At 41.0% G+C, this 23,871-nt stretch overlaps 1 protein-coding gene across 1 annotated transcript in view; it reads left to right on the forward strand.

Annotated features, from left to right (window-relative positions):
• Positions 1-15,727: 15,727 nt before the first annotated feature.
• Positions 15,728-23,871, forward strand: part of LAMA4 (laminin subunit alpha 4) — a 104,622-nt gene continuing 96,478 nt past the window's right edge. The window contains exon 1 of the mRNA XM_086461289.1: positions 15,728-15,928. Within this exon, the coding sequence (XP_086317415.1) occupies positions 15,728-15,928 (201 nt within the window). The remainder of the gene's footprint in view (positions 15,929-23,871) is intronic.

Below are 23,871 nucleotides of genomic sequence, written 5' to 3' on the forward strand. Positions count from 1 at the left end.
TGAGTTAGAAGTTCTGCCAGGGAACAACCCTACTACCACCAAGGTAAGAGCCATATAGGTTTCACAGCCTAAGGCATAACAGCCTAAGGCATAATTAGTTTCAATCTGCTTATACTTGGCAATGATCAAAGAAATGCTATTGTACAAAAAGGGACAGAAGACACAGCTGAAATAACTCATCTGAAGACACACAAGACCAGAAAGGACAAAGAACTGAAGCAGTGCAAGCCCATGGACTAACCACTGCACCATCCTTTGTCCCAAACCTTTTTGCTTCCCTTCCACCAAGTTTCATCATCTGTGTTTCATGACTTGTTTTGTTCCTCAGGAGAAATGGTTGCATATGGTGACAGAAAGGTCAAGGGGAGGAGATTTTTCTTCTTTTCTCGTTGACATTCTTTGATTTTTTTCCTCCAGAAACAGTAAAACTAAAAATCTTCTCTCATCTCTGCCTCCAAACCTGGAGAAGGTGAACAGAAACTGCAGCTTGTAATGCTTGCAGCTTAATGCAGATCCTATTTGAATTTCTCTTTTCCCGTCTCAAGACAATCTCTTTTTACAGCTTCTGACTTCTGTGCAATTTGAATTAGCAACACTAACCAGTCACTGAAAATACTTGAGTTGAAAGGCACACATGAGATGCTTCACAATATTAATTTCACTGCAGCTTTGATACTGTCTGGTCCATTAAGTACTCACTTTCCTCAACAGAATGTTAATATAGTAAGTCCTCTGAAGCCCCTTTCTAGACTTTCTAACAAACTAAATAAAGAAGGGGAAAAATATGAAGAACAATCAAGTCAGCTATAGTATCTCTTAGAGCTTTTATCTCTAAGTCTTGAATTCTAGTTGCTGACTGGTAGACCAGAAATGTTGACCATTTATGACAATAACATCACCAGTTCAGAGTCAACCCCATGGCTTCAGGACACTGCATATACAGAGTAAGAGCTATTCCTGACTTTGAAAAACTCATTTGCTCATTAGGACCAAGAGGCAAGAACAGGGAGAAGAAAACAGTAACATCCTAGTTTCCAGAGGCATATGGTTTTCACTTTTCAGGGAGTTTCTAAAGTACTAAATAAATTACTAAAATAAAAAGTGCTAAATTTAGTTTCAAGTACTAAATACAGAGAGTTTCTGGGAATTCAAGGACTGATTCTGTTCAGTTCCACAGCTGTACATACACCCCTTGGTGTGTCTAACACCTCGGGTGGGTTTGCATGCAGCCAGAGCGTAGGCTGCCACACAGCCAGGCCTGAGCCACTGGTGCTGTGGCTGAAGTCCTCTCAGGCTGTCTTCTGAGGTGGTAGGGTCTGCCTGTCTGCACACATGGAACAATTAATGTAGGGGAAGTATTTTGGTGATCATTCGCAGAGGTCTGTTTGTCACAGGGCACATAGCTTGGTATTTCAGATGCAGCAGCAACATCACCAGCTGCACAGTGATGTAAACCGAGCAGCAGCATCCTTGGTCAGGCAGCCATCGTGGCTGCTGCATTAGCGAATGGCCTTCACAGCACAAACACACCACAAGGGCATAGACACCTTGGGGACCTCACAGCAGCTACCTGCAAGCGCTGTTGTGAAGCCAGTGCAATCCTTTCATACTATTACATACATATCCTGGTAACTGAAACATGAGAGAAATCACAAAGCGGCAGTTTTCAGTTCATGAGGAAGTATATGCCCTTTGACAAGGAGCACTTCACATCCGTGAAAGGAATGTACCCTTTGGCTGTTTGGGTCTGACTTCTGCCTACCCCCTTCATGGCTCTTCCCCAGGCCCCACAGTTGCAGGCAGCTCTTCATCTGCCAGCAGAAAGGCATCTCAGTGCTGCAGTCTCCTTTTTGCATGAAGTTAATGGAATCTTTGTGCACCTAATTCCTGGGGTCTGAATGTGTACAAACGGAGTAAAGAGCTCTCTACCAACAAAGGAAAGAGAAGTGAAGAGCCAACTCAAAGCCTGTTAACCTAGAAAAGAGAGACGTAAATCTAGTGTGAGAACACATTTGTCACTACTTTTGGGTGAACAAGGGAAAGTGCAGATGCTCAAAGTTCATCCACATGCATTTCTCCAATAGGGAAAGTGTTACAGAGGTCATAGTGTGCTGGTTAAGAGGGTGGTTCACCCTCCAAACATTTCATAGCCAGGCAGGAAAAAGACTTTAGCCAAAGATACTGAAGGGAAAGCACTTTATATAGAGTTCATTTGTGCCAGCAGTGTTTTTTTGCAAAGGTGATGCTGTGCTTCTTTTGTCTCCAAATAAAAATCTTGCTTTATACAGCCCATTTTTGTGGTTTAGGCTGACTCAGTGCACAAAATCGGAAACTTGCCTGTTAAAGGTAATCAGTAGCCTTGGGGACATTCTGGGTAAAGTCTAAAAAGGATTTTTTTTTTTATTTTAAGAGTAAGCACAAGATATCTAAATCAAACTTCTGATGCTGCCAGCACTTTCTACTGTCAGAATTAGACAAAGCAATAAGATCTGCATTACATAATCAAATTTACTAGCAAGTAGATGCTATCTTTGCATGAGTGAGAGTTTCTTTCCTTCCTTGCCTGTCTATCTCAGGTATGAAATACAGTATTTTAGCAAACATTTAGTCAAAGATGTCTACAGTCCGTATATTTGAGTCCAAAGATTTCAAAGTTGGCTTCTTACATGGCAAAAAAGAACTTTTGTATCCTTTAGTAGGATATATAAACCAACACACTAGAGAACACTCCATAAATTTATGTTGGTTTTCCTCTCCCTCACAATGCAAAATAAATAATTAAGGAACTACTTGTCAACACATTCCTCATTTCACTCTTTTCACTATAGGTCATTTGGAATGGGGATCACGTAAAGGATATTAAAAGACCTTTGCCAAACAGAGACAAGAAAAAGCCAAACTATGCTCAGCATCTAAAAGCCACTCTGTTATTGCATTCTTGGAGCTCAAAAATATTTACACCGCCTACAATACAATCGCTTCCAGAATATTTGAGCATGCTGGTAGTCTCTGTGAATGGGTCAACGTGTTTCCCTTCCACATCACTCAACAATGGGGAATGAATTCAGAAATATGCAGAAGGATGGTGGCTTGGGAGGAGTAATCTCTGTATTTCCCATGGTCTAGGGATGTGATGGAATCACTTTTGCCTGAGAGATGTGAGAAAGTTGTTTCCAGCCAGTTACTGCTGCTTGTTACTGGTATAAAAGACTGCAGATCCACTGACTGCAGTGAAGCTCAGCATCCCATAGCCCAGCATCCCATGTACATGTAATGATGGCCGTTGAGAAGACCTTCACTAAAAGATGATGGTCAATTCCAGTTTCTTGCCAGATCTACTTTCTCTGAATTCATCAGGGACTGGAGAGGAGTAGCAGAAAAACTGTTAATATTGAAGCTATCACTGCACTTGAAAATGCATCCAGATTTCAAGCCATGATGAGATCCCTCTTAAAAAACTTTAGAGAATGTTTCAAAGGTCATCGTATGGGGCTAATTTAGGTCTTGAAAGAGCTATTGTGCTCCCAGACATGTGAAGTCTCTAGTTCAAATTAAAGCCATAGCATTTTTATGTGTTGACTTTTTCCTCTTCCTCCTCCTCCTTTCCCCCTCTCCCTTTTCTGGGGGAATTAAGTCATAATGCTGTTGAAAGGAAGTGAATACATTCAGGTGGAGGAGGGAAAAAGATGTAACCCCTGATCTCCATGATTTTGTACATGGAGCCTACTGTACAAGAAAAACAGCTGCCAGACACTAAGCCTTTTAAAACTGCAGTTGTATACTGGCACAGTCCATGGCATGGGTTAACGTAGGATGGAGACCAACAATATACTCTGCTAGGTACAGTCAGTGTTAAACATTGTCTTTCTCTTTTTTTTTTCTGTTTTAAATCCACCTTGCGTTTCTGCATCTGTGAGCTCCCTTTTATGCAAATATATTTGCATACTCAAATATGTGGCCATTGTAGATGCAGAGAAAGTAAATTCTGATTTTCTGCTTTCTGTTGTGACAGAAAAATCTTTGTGGTCGAATCCTTGTTCAAGTAAATCAAAAACCTCCTATGGATTCCAGAGGGGTCAAGACTTCTCCTTATCTGCTCATTTGGCAGAACTACAAAATGACGCAAATACCTGGCTAACAAATTGCAATCTTGTCATACTCTGAATATTCTTACATTTTCTTACTGACATGTGGATAACTCCTAGATCCATTAAGTCAGTTCAGTTATTCGTTTTGCATTTTATTTCATCAAGGTGTTTCTTAATGAGTCACAACAAACTCTGTGTTTGGGAAATAGAAAAGTAAGTTATCCTAGCAAGGAAGTTGATGAATCCTGATTTATGTTAGCCAACTCCATTCAGAAGCCAGGGATCAGGTAAGATTTAGGATACCCAGCTCCTGAAGTATAGCTTTTTTCCTAGAGTATTCATTAAACTTGCACTAGCACTGGTGCTTGCTGATCTCTAGCAATCAAGTTCAGGGAGTCAAACTGACTGAAAACTATTTGCTTTGTTTTGTAAGGTTAGTTTTCTTCCTCTTCAGCCCCCTGACCTGACTCACCACAGAATCAGGAAAGTGCCAGTGCTAGCACATGGACTTAGATCAGTATAAATCGTCAGAGAGTTGGAAAATAATGTTTAAAGGCAATTAGGTAAAAGAGTGAGAGCAGCACAGTAAGAGTCTGACTAAACTCATGTTTGATGGTTGTATTCAATATTTCCTACTTATCACATTCATTGTTTTGGACAGCATTATTGGAGTAAAACAGCATGAAATTGTCAATAGGCCTATGTAAATATGCAGCAGGTTTGTCCAGAAATTACTCATGAAAAGACCTGCCAGAGTAATTTCCCATTCCATTTAACAGTTTTGGGGACTTTTACTATCCCATATAATTCTATAAATAAGATATAGTTCTATATGCCATTCTTTGAGAGGTTCTAAAGAAGCCTATGCAAAGATTCTTTTTTTCTTTCATGACACTATTTTCTATTCCTGATGGCACCATTAAAACTACATGGCAAATTTGCAGTGAAACTTTAAAAGTTTGTTATTTTCAGTCCACTTGCTTTTTTTATGCTGCCTCGAACAATAACTTCAGGTTCCCACAACCAATCCCAGGATAGCCTAAATTCACCATCAACCAACAACAGGTAGGCAAGAAGAAAGAGGTTCCAGAGCTAAGCTTCTAGTGCTTACCCACAGTTCCAAAAACTGTGAAATCTAACCTGAACATCTAGCCTAAAAATCTAGCCTAAAAAATTGGACGTCTCACACCAGATAATGACAGTCCCAACTCCATGAACTTAAAATCTTAAAATATTTAAACTTTCTAGTTTTGCTGCATCAAAGAGAGGTAAGGGAGCAACTTAGCACTGAATAATATCCTCAGATCAAAGCAGTCACACACAGATACGTGAGGAGATGAGAGGGCAGGTACCACTGGTATCCCAAGAATGCAAAAGAATCAGAAATTAAAGGATATCTTGTATGATGAATAATGTTAAAATCATCTGCTCTGAGAGAAGAGTCAGGCTGGAGGGTGTCAGCCCTGGAATCTGGCAAACAAAAGATTTCTGGATACCTTGATTTGATCCACAGGAAAAACCTGCTCTGGTCCAGCAAGCACCAAGGACTCACAGTATGAGGACTGCAGCAATTATTTTTGTCTTTCTGCAAATACTACCAAAAAGGGAAATTTCCTTTGTTTAATTTGGTGGTCTGTATGAACAATCGAGCCTTTCATGCAGATCCAGTTCATCAGGGACTGTTTCCAAAGCAGTCAAGTGTGATGTTGGCTGCTATGGATACAATAAGTGCAGTCACTGCAGCAGCCATGAATTCTCCAATCACACAAATAACATTTAAGAGACCACTGTGTCATCTAATTCAAGCATTTGCCAACCCCAATAAGGTCTGAGGCTAGGGAAAGAACAGAACATCATGAAAGACTGCCACAACAGAAAGCAATCTAAACCTCTACCCATGATCATCAGCTGAGGAAAACAGAGAATAGAAAACAGGAGCTTAAAGACAGCTTTCGCAGCTGCAAGTAAGAATAAAACCTAAATGGTAATTGAAGAAAACTTTCTGGCAGCTTGCAGTAACTTCTCAGCTATGGAAACTAGTGATAGTCACTAAAAAAAGTGGTTGGTTTTCTTGGAAACCACAGTAGGAATGGTGTCAAAGTGTTAGTGGGTTTACTGTTGTCTCCGTACCAGGAATTTTGACAGGGTGTATTTTTTACCATTAGATTTCTGACAGGCAAAAATATATAAAGTGCTTTGTATCCTGTAGCTTTTGCAGGAGTTATCAGAACGATACAGGCTACTCAAGCCTCATTTGAACTTCCCATCAATCACCACAGTAATGGGTGGTGCTATGGAGAAACACTATGTGTGCTGGAATGATATAGCAGACTTTGAGTCAGGAGGAATGGGATACATCCACTGGTGTTGCTTTTAAAATAAATATAGATCCTGAAAAATATGAGTATACCTCACTATGTAGAATCAAATGACTAGTGAAGTGACTGGTTTGTTATTTCCTTGCCTCTGTGTGAGTGAGTCAGCTGGTCCTGACTGCATCTACGCTGTAGATGGTAGCTTGACTGGATTGCTCCATTTACACAGCACACAGCAACAAGCTCTGTAGGAACAGAAGGGGAGTACGGACTCCACGTGGCATTCATCCACTCTCATCATAGGTCATGGGGCTGTTATCCCAGCCAGCCAGGTAGCCTGCAGTTACAGACCCACATGTTTGACCCATTTATTAGGGCTGTTAAACACATTCAGTTCAGAAACCAAGTCTTGTTACATCCTTCACCTTAATTATGAAGAGCAGTTTCTCAAAAAGATAATCTCATCTTAGCCAGAAGAATGATGTGAGCTTAGTGCAGAGCTTACAGAAATCCAAGGAAACATTTCCAAAGGTACGTAAACAGTCCACTCTTTCTCCAAACATCAGGTATCTAGCACTGAGATCTTTCTAGGAGGCCTGAACTTCCAACGTGCAATTGAGATGTCACAGACAGTTTTCCCCCAAAACAATAGTTTGTACCATCAACACAACCTTCAGCAGTGTGCAGCAGATCTGCCTTTAAAACTAACCACATCATGTTTGTCATCATCCCAGGTGAAGTTAAGAACTTTCTACTACTTAGAAAAAGCCACCAAGTAAAGCTTCTGATTCTTGTTAAAGGCAGATAGCTTTTCCTGTTTCAGCTAAAATTTGCCTAAGACACCAGAGAAGGAACAGCTGCCTCTGGTCATCCACACAGCATATGTACCTAAGGGCAGTTGCCTCGTAGCACTGATCTGTTTGGAGTTTTACACAATGTCTGTCCACATGCGTATGCATTCAGATGTCCGATAGCTTAATAAAAGTGGACAAAGCCACATGGATTTCCTCACAGCTATGAAAGCAAGTGTCTAAAATTGAAGGGATTGGCTTAATCTGGAGCTTCCTGACTGCATAGCTAACAGCTTGGCAATTAGGGAGCTACCAGGACACATTTGTACGTGTGGGTAGGCAACTAAATCAGCCAATTTTCGACATGCATGCACACTGTTCTGTCTGTTGGCTCCGTCGTGGCTGGCTGCTGTCATAGCAAAACATTTTGTGCCAGCTGAAAGATGCGGGTGTCTCCTAAACCCTTTTTCATTCTGCTTTACCTGAAAACACAGCATGGTTGATGTGAATTATCACACAAGGAAAAGCCACTGCGGATAGAGCATGATCCACACACTTGTAATGAAAGTTTCTGTGGTGCAGGGTCTCTCTCAAGGGAGCTGAAGTCCCAAAGCTGCTGTTCTTTTTTCTTAGATCTGGACAGATCTGAGCAGCACTTACGCAATTCATTAGCCATCAAGACTCGCTATGGAGCCAGTTAGCAGCTGAAATGGTGTAGCTGTTGCTGTCAGCATTTCCTGGCAGTGGGACAGCGGCCAGCTGCTCAGCCAGCCCTGTTGCTAACAGACAAGCCGGGTTAGTTGGTATTGTCCCTCCTGTCAAAGGGAATTGTTTTGTTATTCTACTGAATCCATCAGTTGGCCAGGGTGAAAAATCACCAAAAAAATACAAAAAATTAAACTAGAAATGTCTGAAAACCAGTGTTTACTGTATGTGAAAGTGACTTTCAAACACCCTTGCTGTTAAGATAGGACATGAAAATCCTGCAAAACTGTATAAGAATTTTTTTTTTGGCCTTAACACAGGTCTTAGTTTCATACAAATACTTTCAGATTATTATGCAAATGAAAACCCTCTTTGATTAAAGCAAAATCAACAGTACGGTTGTGTTCATTTGTGGTCAAGACTTAAATGTCAAGGACAAATGGGAAGTATAATAAACACAATAATTTAAAAAAAAAATCTAATTAACTGTCTTAGTTCATTGCCTTCCTTATTTAGAGAGCTTCTGTTATTCTCATGCCTTTGATTAAGCTCTTTTGCAAAAACCCAGAGAGCTCCAGCTGTCCATCATAATCTATGAGCTCAGCTAATTGCATCATACTAGCCAGTGCCCTTCATCAGATAGTCAAGACTTTCATGAGCATTTGTTTACTGCCTGCAGACTTGACATTAACAAATTAAGCTGTCAGGAATACAGGTGGCATAGTGCAATCAAAATTTATTCCTCCTTCTTGCTTATTGGGCCATTCAGGAGAAGTAATTTTAGCTTTGAAAAATGAGTATGTAAGACAGCACATTCACAGCTCCCTCCACTTAAATATAAATCAGTACTAGAGAAACCAAGGATTTGAAAAACTCCACGTCAGATCATACAGTAATATGCATGGTACAAAAATCTAGACTTATAAATGTTCTGAATCTGCCTTGCTGAACTGTCTATGTTACAGGGCAACATTTCTCTTTCCCATCACAGTACAGAAGTTTTTGACTGCATTTTAGGCTTGCTCCGCAAGCCAGCTAAGGCTGTTTTCAAGCACAGCTGGCACCGAGCAATTGTAAAACTGGTGAAATGCTTAAAAAGGGAATAACTGAGCAGACAGAGCCGGCTGGTGTTGGGATGCCCTCCTATGGGACACGCAGGGTTGAAAAAGATTGTTCTTGCAAGTCCAAACTGCTATCTCTCTGCTACATCTAGTATAAGGGGACATGTCAGGGTAAGTTCAGAGATCAGTGAGGCTATAAAACCCACCTAACTTGCCAGAAAACAATCTGCGTTGTGTGCTTTGCTGCCCCAGTTAGACTGCTACTGTTCTCAGTATTACCTCAGTTAGCTCTGTTAGAATACATTTTTGCTGTCAGCTGTAGGTGACATACTCCTTTCTGGCCACCACTACACTTTTGGAGTACGTAGGACAAACTTAAAGGGATCTGAGACAATTTCTCCTTTGTGCTGACTGTGCAGGATCCATGGGAAGCACTTTGGCAGTAAGCTGGGATATCTACTTCTGTGTGACTTCATATCCAAGGCTAAGTTAAGCACTATTGGATTTGGGAGAGTTGTTAGCCAGTTTTCCAGGGTCTGGTGTTTTGGGTGGGGTTTCTTTTTTCAGTTTTGGAAAGCTGTTTTATGGGGGCTTCTAGAGAGGATGTAAAGTTCAGTGTGGATTTTTATGCAACTCGTTTTCTTTGGCCAGTGTTCTGTTATTATGATCAAACAACAACTGATGAGGAAGGGTGGGGAAGCTTCCCTGGAGGGAGAACGGAGAATTAAAAAAAAAAAAAAAAAAAAAGATCTGCAACTTGAATTAGACAAACAAGTTGGGAGAAATATGGAAATATCTGAAGACTCCAGACGGAGAGGAAAGCAGTCAGTGTAGCTCAAAGCATAATGCAACGTGAAACGCTGCACTGTGTAGGAAAGGAATAACTAAATATGCCAGTTTATCAGGTGTGACTACCAAAAATGGGTTGAGGATGAGTGATTAGAAATAAAACAGACTTTTTCTTCTTTAATCTTCTTTGTTGTTGATACTAGACTAAAATCTTCCTGACCTGACGAGGAAGAGCAGCTAGCCCCTCGTGCCCAGCATTTCAGTGAAGAACCCAAGCTGAAATCAAGGACAGGAATTATTAGACTAAGAAGGCAGCCACACAAATGAACTTTGAGGACTCTTCAATAAATTTTCAGAGGCAGTAAGGATGAGCGAAATCATGAAGGATTAACAAATTAAGAAGTATCTTTCTGGAGATTTGGAGAAGATTTGCAAGGAGAAGAGCAAAAGGAAAAAAATACAAGGAAATTTGAGTTTGGGGCAGGCCTCCACTTTAAGAGAAGGATTTATCTGAACTCGTTCATTATTCACCTGTTGTTAGTCTGAATATGGTTAAAGTGTACAAAATTATTTCTTTCTCCCTATGCAGTCTTTCCCAGAAGTAAATGAGTACACCATTAACATCCATATCCTAGACTTTCTGCATTATGCTGGAGTTCCCAGTGATGACTTTTATCTTCACTAATACCCAGTGCAATTTCACTAATTATAACAAGTTTCCCTATCTGCCTATAAATAAGGTCAAAATATGTGTGTGTCTAACAATTAATCTCTACCGTATCAGTATAACTTTGAAGCCCATTCCTACCGATTTCAAAAGAAGCTGTTGACGTTTTGTTAGTCAGGGCCATCCACTCTCTTCTCTATGACATGTTGCTGTTGTCAATAAGATCTATCAATAACCCAAATAAACACATTCTTGCTGTGCTACAATCCCACTTCTGTCTCCAACAATGTATCTACTGATATTAAGTATCACCATCATTATCTATGAGCAAAATCTTGTTGTCCTATTCCCTCCTAATCAAATTCCCTCCAGGTAACACAAACTTACAAGTTTATTTGATAAAATCAGGAACATTTCTGTTGTAGAAATGCCATCTTTTTTTTTTTTTTCTGACATCATTTTGTTTTATTCTAGCAGAAGGTACCACTTCCCTGGCTATAATAGACTGAACTGATTTGTCTTGGCTTATTTTATCTTAAAAGATAAGCAAAAATGCCCAGAACTTATATAGGAGACCATCTGGAAATATTAGGTGCTAGATGTGCAAGCCAAAGTGTCAGAGCCAAACACTGGATCACAAGAAACTGAATGATTGGAATATTACATTGGTCCTCTTGCCACAGCCAAGATGGTATGAGAATTGTAACAGTAAATGAAAAGATGCAACCATTTACCCACAGAAGACAGGAAGCACAGTCTCCATCCCTGCAAATACCCCTTCATCCTCATCTCTCCATCCCAATCTCCTCTAGTTCAATGCAGTTCATTTTTTAAGATGACCAAGTCTTTGCTATTTATGCAAAATTATGTGTGATGGTGTTTTCTTTTCTCATGCAGCCTTCTGCAATTGAAGTTGGGCTATCACTTCTTAACCCCAGTAATTTATGTGGAGAAGGTATCCCAGAAGCAGACACAAACTTGGGTTCCATAAGGAATGAAGTAGGCAATATCATTAACGGTAGTATAGCATCTCTATAGTTCAGGTCATTCAACAGGAATAACGATGTATCAAGAGTACCAGGGGTTCAGATAGGGGTAACAAAAATAACCAGAAGTACTGAAATACTTTCATATTAAAAAGCTGTGAAAATTGTGTTATTGCTTATTGGTTACCACTGGGGAGAGTATACTGAATTGGGAAAACTGCTATTCTAAATCTCATTGACTTTTAGCAACCAGCATATGTTGGATTTTCCAAGTAAGTTATCCGGTATTACATGATCCTGTGGTTCAGTTTGGATGGGGCTCTGAGCAACTTGATCCAGCTAAAGATGTTCCTGCCCATTGCAGGGAGGTTGGACTAGATGACCTTTAAAGGTCCCTTCAAACCCACATAGGGTCCCAAGGACAATGCTTTTAGCAAGGAGGACAGACAACCTTTTCCCTATTGCAGTCTGGAGGTGCAAACCTTGAGAAATCTTTCTCAGTAAACAAGCTTGCCTTTAATACTGTAGTACTAAAGAATACTGGAATTTTCATCAGACTTGCTAGATTTTGGCATGCTGAAGTGAATCTGAAGAGCTTTACAGAGGAAAAAACTTGTTCAATAACAAGTACCAAGGAAGAAAAGAAATACTACAAGGTTACTTGAAAGCAACTTGGAATCAGCCAAATCCCAGTGTTGCCAGTAACTATAACATGAAGAGTGAGAGTTGTCGGTTTTAAACTAGCACGTTAAAGAAGTAAAGAACATGCTTGTGCTTCCTTGCACCAGAACCACAACTTAAAGGCTTTGAAGTTATGCCTCCCTTGAACCCAACAGCATAAATTCTACCTTCTACCTGCAAATTTAAGACTTTTCCTAGTATGGCATAATCCAAATCACATTAAATAAGTTAACAAAAGTGTCATTTTTCTTGCATAACTAGCCTTTTTTTAGCATCTCTGGCACAAACTGTGACAGACAAATTATTGCTTATGTCCCTGAGCTGACAGAGGTTTCTAGTGCAGATTGTAGATTGCTAATTCATTTGATGACATATAGATATGCTGCCAACAATTTCTAACCTTTACAAAGGTACTTCAAACACTAGTTCCAAAACATTTTGAATCACAAACATCAGTAATCTGTCAACATTTCCATAGGACCACCATGCAACATTATCAAATGTTTAACTGGTAACACTTGGCACTAGAGCTTGACAGACTGTCTGCAGGTCTCGCACCGGGACCTGACAAACCAGCAGTGGCCCACACACAAGAGCTTGAGACTGGTTAATTTGGAATATGTTATTCATAATAAGCCTTCCACTGGATTCTTCCTTTTGTCTTTCACTAATTCTACTATCTATCAGAGTGAATCTAAACCAAATTTTAAAGATGGGGGAAAGAACTCGTTAAAAGAACAGAAGATCATACTGCGAAAATAGAAGGAGAAACTCCTGTCTCTGCACCCTGCCATATTGAAGAAGTCCCATTCCAAATCTGAGACTGCTCATGTAACACACCCTTGTCATCTCTGCAAGGATAAAGAAACTGGAAGTCCACCACAGCATAAAGTTACATTCAGACGCTTGTGGTCCTATGAGCACCCTATATACCATTTTAATTCCTCTCAAGTTCTACACAACTCTGCAGTTTTTGAAAAGGAATATAATATTTTAGAAGATTTAAAATTAAATGCTTTCATAAGCAGTTGTTGTTTAAAGCCATTCCACTATTTAGAAATATTTAGGGAAAATAATATATATATCATATTTTCTGGTTAAAATATTTTTGTTACATTTTTTCTGGCATGGGACTACTATGTATTTGTGGAGAGATTTAGGTCTTGTAAGCTGTAATGAACTGTTTCTTTCTTGTTTTCTTGTATTTCATAAGAATAAATTCTTTATTATTTAATAATTCTACTGTTTGAAGTTCTCTGTATTTCCTTCCGTATATAGATTCATAACATGAGATTTTCCAGATTTTTAATGCCTTAGGCCAGTCTGAGATTTTTTAAAGGATTCAATTTTCCAAACACGTTAAGCAGACATCTTCCTTCTTTTAAGATTTTGATCTTGAGAATAATTACAAACTTGCCACTCTTGAAGTGCTGTAAATTAGCATTGTGAATCCTTTTACAGGGATATGAATATCTTCGTTCTGATTTTTACATAGAGTTGTGATTGGTAACAATGTTGGTTTCACTTGGTAACTTTTGCCTAATAGAATAATTATTTTCTGTTTTCTGTAAATGTGTTTCAGGGGGTTTGCATTATTAATAACCCTTTATGGTAGGTGGGATGCCTTCATCATACACTGAGGCTCATTTTGTTAATTGCTACATATGTGCACAATTCACCAGGTAGCTAGAAATCTCCATTGCCACCACAGGAGTGGTGATTCTGTCACTTACTGTCAAGATGTTTTATTCTTTTTCTTGCCCCTGCTTTAATGTTGTCTTCACACCTCAAACTTGTGCCTATAGTAGGAGGCCTAATGTGAATCTCATGGGGTCACTGCCCGGGGCCTCCCTGGTCTTCTGCTCCCTGAGCCTTCAGACCTGCTCCAGGCCACTCCCAGGACTGTCATCAGTAGAAAGGGGTAGAAAAGTCCTGGCAGCCCTCATTAACATCTCACCCTCAGGCTCCTGGGAGGCAGTATACTTGCCACCATATCAGGTCCAGGTAACAGCTAGATATTTCCATTGCTCTCAGGACAGAATTACCTGCAACCACCATCGCCATCTTCTATTTCCTCCTACAAAACTTGATCCTGAACCTCATAGCCTTGGATTGCACACTTTTTTCTTCTCTGTTGGTGTAATACTTTGTCCCACAAGCCTGAGTGGCCTTGCCTGCTCAGCTACACAGTTTCTGAATCAGGCAGAGTTTCTTGGTGGTTAACTACTTTATAGTCCCTAGATGACATCTGTACAGCATTTATGGGCCCAAAGCTCTGCCTACAGGTGTGTAGAAGTTAACAGATCACCAAAACACTTTATTTTACCCTTAATCCTCTACTGACTCTTTCCTTGGTTCATAATACCTTCTATCAGATAGGAGAGGGGGAAAAGAAGGGAGGGAGAATGAAAGAATCTGCTCCCAGAATGAAGCCTAATAAGCCGATTTCTGTTGAGATCTGAAAATGAAGCCTGACAGGCCAACGGTGTTACAAACCCCTGCATTTAGGACAGCTGAGGGATGGGGTGCTGATCCCTTGGCTGGAATGTTGCACATTAGTATGATTATACTGTGACTTTATCCCAAAACCTAGCAAGGGTTACTGCGTTGTCTTTTTGAGACTGTAGTCATAAAATTAAGTCAGTTGTGGGCAATATATTCAGCTTGCTTTCAAACACACACTGCAAGCCTTGTTACCAGGGCCTCACAAAGCATCTCTTGAAAAAGGAATACAAGATGCTCTTTGTAAATAAAAGTTCATGAGTCTGAGGCATGAAGTCACTTTCCAAAATCGCAGTGAATGATATTCTTTTTCACGAACCGACAAGAGGCTGAGAGGTGGGCTTGAGGGAAAGGATCTGAATTAAGCATGTTAGAGAAACCACTTAGCCCTGTTAGCCCATGGCACAGGCAGGCTGTTTCCCTCCTCCTTCTCCTTCTCCTTCCGCCCACTGCCTCCCCTCCCCCAAGCCAAAAGAAAAGGTTGGTCTAGCACTTTTTTTAATAAATTTGGCACCTTTCTGCCTTCCACAGACTAAATTTGAGATGTTAAAAAATAAACAGTCATGAGAGGCAATGCTTCATGTGCAGTGGTCGAATGGAGTTGGGGGGGGTTGGTGATGAGGGGGAGGAAAGTGTGACCTCACTTTCTGAGGCAAAGTTTGAGTGGGAGGGTCTCGACACGAAAGGTAAAAAAGGGAATGATGTGAAGACGTGAAGGAAGCCAGAGCACTAAGCAGAGCGTCAGTCTGTATCCTGACAGAGGGAGATAAGGTGGCTGGGGAGCCAGCGGTGCTTTCCTGGAATACAATCTCTGTTTGACACTCTCTGCTTAAGCACTGCCCATCTGTATGTTATTGAGCTGGAGCCTCTGGGGAAATAGAGGAGTCACAGGCACAGAGAGTGAACGAGGGAGGCAGCAAAAGCACTTTTCTTCCCTTCTTTTCCTTTTTTTTTTTCTTTATTTTTTTTCTCTTTTAAATCAGGATCTGGTTAGACTGCCTTGAAGTGCCACATCTGGAAACTGAATGCTGAAAGAAAGTTAAAATAACTGAGGCACCACTAAGCCAAGGGGGGCTGATTGCAGACGCGGGTAAACAATTACTGAGAAGCTAGAAGACCACTGCTGGATGTAAGGGGAGGAAATGGCTTTGATCTCCGCTTGGCCCCTCGTTTCTCCTATATTATTCTTTTTGAGATGCTTCTCCTCCAGCACAGCCTCGAGTGAGGGAGGCGTTTTTCAGATTGACATTGAAGGTAGCTCAGCGGTCAGCGCGCAAGAAGCCACTGTTATCAGAGGGCAGCAGCAGGCAGTAGCTACTGGAAGTTGGGTGCCTTTTGCTGAGGTATAGTAACTCCCTTCTCTCTCTAGTGTCTGCGCTTTTCTGCTTTCATCTGTCTGTGTTGAAGCTCCCATCTGGTTAACGTTAGCTTTATCTTTCAATCCTTAAAGTGATACCGGACGATTTTTTGCAGGGGGTCTGAGAGGTTGCGTTTCGGAACTGGAGAGATACGGTTCAGACTTCAAAATGTACACATGCCCTGCCTGCTGTGAGCAGACAGCTGCTGTACTTTGCAGTGAGGCTGGCTTAGCACGTCTCTGACTTTCTTGCCAACATAACTAAACAGGCCTGTCCAAACAGAGCTATTTTACAAGGGTTAATTGTCACAACACTTTTCTGCTTGCCTTGTTGTAGTTCCTGCAATTGTAGTTTGCTTAAACTTCCAGAAAGAGTCTGGGTTTTGGTGGCATTGTACTGTAGAAGTTTGTGCTTTTGTCCCTGAATGCCACAATCTAAAGTTCCTTTTCGCAATGAGAGCAGGAATAATAAATCAAATGCATGTAGGAAACTGTCTGCAGAGAAAACACCTGCAGAGATTTTAAGACTTCCAAAAAGTATGAGGCTGGGATTAGTGATGAAAGAAATTAAGGAGATTTGAGAAGCAATCTGATGGTGGAAAATCTTCCTGCAACCCCTGTGTTTTGGGATTGGTTGATACTCCTCATTCTTGCAAGACTGCATCAGGAATGGACTACTCAAAAATACAGCTTGAGAAAACAATAAATTACTCCAGCATCCACTGGGAGGGGGAGACAGTAATGTCTCATGCGTGGGAGACACAATGTAGGAGGCAAATTGAGTTACATAAGGTCATGGGAAGGGAAAGAGTAGTTCTTCTAGCATAACATCCAAAAATGAGGTGAGATTAGCACAGCCATGTCACTATGACAATATCAAGATCACAATCTCTGATATCACAAGGCTACTTTCCCCCCTACACTCCAGTTGCCAGAACTAACAGCCACGGAAATAAGTATACAAGCCCTTCAGGCAGCTGGGGTTGCCTCAGGGCTGGGCAGACCTCGTCCCCCTGCTACAGTGTCTCCAAGCAGCTGGGCAGCCTCGGGAAATGCTGGCCCACCCTGCCAGGGACTCAGTGCAAAACATGACCTGTGTGAGAAAACTGGAGGCTAAACCCTGCTCTGCTCAGCATAGGGGCTTGTGGGAGCCGTCCCAGCCTTGGACGAGCTCCATGATGTGGGACGTACAGATCTTCTTCTCTGGCCTGGGATCAGCCCTGGGAAGCTGCATTGCCACCTGTTGCTTACAACATGGAAAGTCCCTCAACGAAACGCCTGATTTAAGAGCTGGGTGGGTTTTCACAGGATAATGGGCATAAGTGATTATTAGCCTTTCTTGATATGATTGTGTAGTATGGTTTTCCCAAAGACGCAGTTCATATTGCTTCATTTTAATATACTAGATTTTACCTTGGGAAAGCGCTATGAGACACTACAAGGGAATGACACTTTAGTCTCCTTCTCCGATTTCAACCCTCCCTGAAGTTTAATTTGTACAGTCCAATCTAATAGACTCACTAACTGGTGTTTGCTCTGGCAGTTTACTTCAGTCCCTGCAGTGGCAGCATTTAGTCTCTGGATCCCATGTTATGAATGAATGATGCTGCCTGCTATCACCACACCAAGGCCCTTGGCTGCAGGATGTTATGGTTTCATGAGGAAGGAGCCAGGATTTCAGGCCCCTTTTCTAGCTGTAGGTGCACTGTATTATTGCATTTCAGGGCACAACTCCATGGCAATTTCCAAGGAGGCCCAGTAGCATACTCTTTTGGGATAGGGGCTGATGGCTCTGTAACAGTGAGAACCTGCTTACCCATTGATCCGCATATGTAGTTGATAACAGGAGCTGGGGAACTGGCTCTAAGCCCGGAGGTTGATGTAGGGGCCACAGAGTGACGGGCTGGTAGTCTCACCCGAGGAAGGAACATTTCATTTGGTCCTCAGAGACCTTCCCCCTCCCACAGCCCATCTTCCCTCCCTCAGCCCCAGGAACAGAGTTTATCCCAGCAGGTTTGAATTAGCCTTTTTTAAAGACCGAGTTCTTAACCCGCAGCTCACAGTGAACCGCAGAGTAAACTCTCTTACACAGCGCGGTTTGATTCAGCTTTTTCGTCTAAATATTGACTCAGGCCTACAGCTCTCCCGAGCAGACAGAGGCTGTTAGTCACATTGAATACTGCCAAACTATACAAAGGAGGCAGATTTTCAAGGCAGAGTTACGGAGCCATGGATGGGTTTTCATTGTGGACTGTGGTGCCAGTCAACCATGATGTGAAACACGCTGCTGTAAAGCTAGAGCACAGATCGGGTCAGACAGAGACCATGGTGTTTCAGCATGCTGGATGACTTTTGCCCCACACGTGATTCTGCTCTACACATCTTCAGAAATCTGCAAGGTCTGAGTCAGTGCTGGTGGCAGTTTCCAAGCTATAACTGGTGGGATGCTCTTAAATCCTGATAAGAGTTTGATATTATGAATCTGTAGAGGAACAGGAGATCCCAATTAATGTAAATACGTATTAGTGAATATTTCTCAGTTTTATACTCCTCTTCCATGTTTGGCAACCCTAAACTCAGAGGAACTGGGAGAAGAGGTTTAAAAACTCAGAATTAATGTTAATGTGGAGCTTTTCTGTGCCTTGGATTTGAATGAAAGCCTCTTAACAGCAGAGAAAACGGGACTATGCTAATATACTGTACCCACTCACAGAGTGGACCACGGGTTTGAGTTGGGATTCAGGCAACTTCTAGTAGTTCATTTTCCTGGTTGTTAATCAATATGTGATCCAGTACACCTAAATTAGGCACATAAACTGTTCATGAACTTTTTCAGTAAAAATCAGGCACTATCTTCAAGTATAAACCAAATTCCGCACACAGTAATGAAGACACCAGATTTTTAAAGCTTCTAATTCATATCAATCTTCCCTAGAGGCCCCCAAAGGACCCTCTTCCTCTATAAGGACTATGTTGGACACTGTCTTCGGGACAGCTTTATTGATCGGCTAAAATCTGGGGCACAAAATGTAGATGTTTAAATTAACTGGACTAGATTCAACCTGTTAAAATGTCATGTTACTACATAATGAGCACTGGTAGTGACCAACATGGAATAAGGTATCTACCTCTGCTGCTGTTTCAAGAAGAAAGCTTACAAATTGATGAAAACTATTCAGAAAAGTAAAATGACAATGATTACAGCGTAGGAATTGGAAGATAGCTGAGAGATTCTACAATCCAATCGGTTTAGCTCAGAGGGAGGTTAAGAAAAAACTGGACTTACTGTGTAAGCACATACACAGGCAAAAAAAAAAAAATAATAGTAGGCTCACTTGTCTAACAAATGAAGGTCTCATCATATGCAACAACCGCAAACGGAAGGTGACCCAGTTCAGACTATAAGTTAGTTGCAAATTTTAATTTCAAAGGTAATTAAACACTGGAGACGGCCCAGCTGTGTTGGATTGTCTATCAGGGGGCAGATCAGTACGAAAAGCACTCTCAAGTACTCAGTCGCTTGTGTGCTATTTAGGATGATTAAGTTCCTTGTCACAAAGACAATAAGGGGACATGGGAGAGATGTTACAGTGCTAAATCCTGATGAGTATGGGGGACAGTGAGAAACAGAGAGTGAGCACGAAGCCCTGGATCCAGCTCATCAGTATAACGCAATCATAGCTGGTGGCATTAAGTCAGGTATTGATTTTTCCAAATAAGGAGAGATTACAATACTTTATAAGAAAGATTCATCAGAGATGGAAGCAAAGGATTTAAAACTGACAGACAGATATCAAAGGAAAGCAAAAAAGTGAGTGCCAAAAATCAGGAAACTTTGTTTTGGTGTTCCACTCATTAGCTTGGACTCAGCAGAAGGAAACGGGGTGGTGAAACACTTCCAGTTTTTGTGAGGCATAGAGTTAAAACTGAAAACCAGAAGTTCTAAGAACAGTTATATCCCACTGTCGAACACATGCCTTTAAAATAAGAGGTGGGTCACACACTACCATTTGGGTCTTAAGCCCACCACTGTCAACATTTGTGTTGACAGGATGGTTTTAATTATACAGGTGTAGATTTTGTTCCCCAGTAGGAAGAAAGTTCCTTACAAAGTCTAAAGTGAGAATAAACAATGGTACAATGCTTCAAATACTAGAGAGTATAGAAAATAATTCCCTGTGATTCATGTTGTGCAGTCACTCAATTTAATGTAAAATTAATGGAAGGTGACATCCAGAAAAAAAGACTTATTTCCTTCTTATGTAAATAACTACATGAGGTCAAGAAAATAGTCCAGTAAAGGAGATAAATGTGGGAAGCGTTAGTGGAAGAAAGGGAAGACAGACATTCTGTGGAGACACTTGCCAAGCAAGAAAAGGTAATTTCAAATGTCCTCTATGGAAAGAAGAAATGAAGCAAATAGTGGGAAAGGAAGCAAACTAAAGCATGAAGAAGACAAAGGAGAGGAAAAAATTAGAGCAAGAATGAGATAATCAAGAGCCTTAAGAGTAAAGAAAAAAATGAAGTAGTTGGGACACGGCAGGAAGCCAATTCCCAGGGTGAAGGAAGGTATGATATTGTTGAACAGATGGAAGAGGAAAACTGTTTCCAGCATCAGCGGTTTTGGCTCAGGGGAAAGACAGAGAGGCAAAAGAAGTCCTTTAAAGGAAGCAGTTATCATAGTCAAGTCAAAATCAGCCATTTACTATAAGAGAAAGTAAGAGGCAGAAGTTATCTGTTGCAGCTCGCATGTTAAAATGACATGTTTGACAATCATTTTTTCCCACCTGACTTCTACCAACAGCTGCTGTTTTCAGAAGTAAGAAACAGTATTTGAGGTGCTTTCTTTCTGCTTCTTTGGAGCGATAAGCAATAATTAGCACAGGAACTGTGACAAACTCACTTTTCTAAAATGGCTCACATTAAATTTATAAAAATAAACCCCAACCGTTTGTTAAAAAAAGGCTCAAACTATCACCAAATTGCCTTCAACCCTTCCCCCATAAAGGCTGGAACAGAAAGTTGTGCAGACTGTTTGAAGAAACCACAACTTGATCCTTGCTTGTGGCATTAATCTGTTCAAAACAAACTAGCACTTAAAGAAGCAGCAGAAGACCTAATCCTGAGGTGCGAGCCAAAAAGGATTTTTGCTTGACAGAAATCTTTATATTCTTTTAAGTTAATGGGAACTGCATCTACCTTTACAAAAGCAGATCTTTAAATTAATTCATTTCAGACCCTTGAGGTTATGTTAGGTTAACTCCCATAATGGGCAATTTGGATTTCTAGCTGCTGGTTTTTTTCTGGTACAGCAAGGTTATGTTCTGAGAAACATCTATTAGCGGGGAGGAAGTTTTACTGCAGATGTTTGTGATTCCAGCTTAAGTTTCTCATCAAAGCTTTAATGAAAATCAGCTGCTTGGAGTAAGGCTGCCAGACCCCAAACCTTTTAAAGCATAGGAAGCTGAAGCAATTGGAAGCAAGGACAGAGCAGATGGATAGCGGGAAATGTTCTCCATTTCAAGAAGGTGCATAAAGCACCCTCCAAAACAATGCAATTTAAACTCCACTGCAGTGAGTTCCCACAAAGTTTTGGGCAAGTCCCAGCAAAGTGCCCCAAAGCTTATTCAGGGCTGTGAAAACCAATAAAAGGCATTTCATGCCCACTCTTATTCATGACATGGGAAGCAAGGAAGGAATTAAAAGTCCAGTTTTTCCAGGGGGCATGAGAAGCAATAAAAGAATTGGTTTCTGAAAGCGAACTTGTCCTGATTTAAACTGATAACAATCAAGAGCTCCTTGTGTTCAAGAACTGTGTCAAATAGGTCGAGTTTCTGAATCATATATAACGAGCCACTGATAATGTACAATTTGCTTCTGGACTTAGATTTCAAACACCAAAATATAGACATTCTTGGTTTTTATATTTTACTTGGTCCTCTTGGATGTTTTGGATCTGATCCCAGTTCATTTTCAGACACCACCGTGAGCTGGGGATGTTTGGGTTATGTGTCCTAATGCAAGATTCAACAATTGCTGAATAGTACTGTATACAAAGATTTTAGAGCTTCACAGTTTTTGAAATCTAATTCTTTGTCAATGAATGATCTCAAAGAGATTTTGCTGTCAGTGAGGGTACATACAGTGTGTGTTTGGCAATGCAAACAGAGATTGAGTAAAATGCAGTAAATACGATCTGACTGTCATTCCTGTTTAGCTGTATTGTGTAATTCTTTAGATGGTTATTTTCTTAAAAGAAATACTACAGAAATACTAGAACTCCTGCTTTCTTTTAAAATCACTCTGTGGAAGCAAGCATTTGCCCAGAGAAAATCTGCTGCAGTATCCAAAAAATTTAAAAAAAAAAATAAAAAAAAAAAAGAGCTGGCAGGCCAAAACGTGGTACAGCCCTCCCTACCCCACCTATTAAAATCCTGCATGCCCCAGAGAAGTTAACACAGCCCGGCCCATTGAGAGCTGGCAAAGTCTCCAGAGCACCAGTATCTGACACAGATCCATTCAGGCAGGAGGTGGGTAGCTGTTGATGGTCTAGACATGGTGTAAGGTCAGAGGGGATTTGTGTGCCCTACTCCACTTTTTGCATGTTTGCGGTTTGCTGTGGCTTTCTACTTCCCATCATTGGCAAGGAGTGTCTGCAGAGGCTCAACAGTCTCTAAGACACCAGCTAATTACTTTTAAGTCAGCTGGAAACAGGCATTTGGGCAATGGTTATTTGTGAGGGATTAGGAAAGAAATTGTTGGGTTTTTTCTCTTGACGCATCTATTCTTCTCCTTCTTTGAGACAACAAGAAATTAATTTCTTCATTATTAGACTATGTCTATGATGAAACAAGCCAGGGGCTGAGAGTCGGAGAGAGATGGGGGCAGGTTATACCTTTTCCCAAGCCCTGACATTTTCCTCCCCCCTTTCAGAGCGTGGCCTCTGCCTACCTCCACGCTGGACACAAGGCATGTAGTACAAAGCTAATCAAGCCAAGATGTCTCAATTCCTTCCTGCACATTTGCAAATTGCTCGGCCCATCAAGGGGGAAGCCCTATTTCTGAGAACAGCCCAGAAACACTGCACCTTCCCATAAGCCATTTGCAGCAGCTGCCTGTTTTGTCCACAGCTGGGCCACCCTTGGGATGGAGAGATGGATAAAAGCTCTTTCTCTTGATCTTACAAGTTTTTCACATTGGCTTGTGTTTCATGCTAACAGGCTTTTAAATTGATGCCATGGCTATTGGTCAAGCAGACCACTATATGTCTCTACTGTGATTTCAACATTTCAAAGAGCTGCAAAATCAAACCAGGAAACACTAAAAATCTGAGGTGGGGGAAATTGCTGCAAAAGGAAAACCAAAGGAAGCTTCATATTTCCCTCTCAGTTTTAACAGTGTTCCACGAGCCCAGTCGTACCTGCTTTAAAGGCCACTTTTCTTTTTTATCCCTTGCAAATTTTTGTCTCTCACTGGAAATCTCCCAGGGAGTGCTGTAGTTTATCAACTGATTATGTCTCACTTATCTGGGGGACTCAAGAGAAGAAAGTATGATTCAGAACCCACATTTCATGTGACTGTTTTGTGGGGACTGGGTGGAGGGTGGTTAATGAGGAAACAATGCAGAATTATTTATCCCTTTTCCTGTAAATTGTTCTCCTTGAATAAACTTGGCATTTTTTTTGAAAGAAGAATATCAAATAGCTACCTTTCCAACCACAGATTTTCTGTTTCCAACAGCAAGCATCTGTAAGAGTAAGTTTTTTACTCAGTGGCTGTAGTAATAAGTCCATTAGAGCAGAGGCTGGTATTAATCTCTAATCCTTAGCCAGCTTGCAGACAGCAAAAATGTTTTAGCCCTCCCCCTTTTTGAAGAAGAATGCCTTTTAAGCAGAGGCTTTGTCTTTCCCACTGTATATGGAAAAAACT

This window comes from Leptosomus discolor, chromosome 2, assembly GCF_034619465.1.
Source record: "Leptosomus discolor isolate bLepDis1 chromosome 2, bLepDis1.hap2, whole genome shotgun sequence".
Taxonomy (NCBI): Eukaryota; Metazoa; Chordata; class Aves; order Leptosomiformes; family Leptosomidae; genus Leptosomus; species Leptosomus discolor.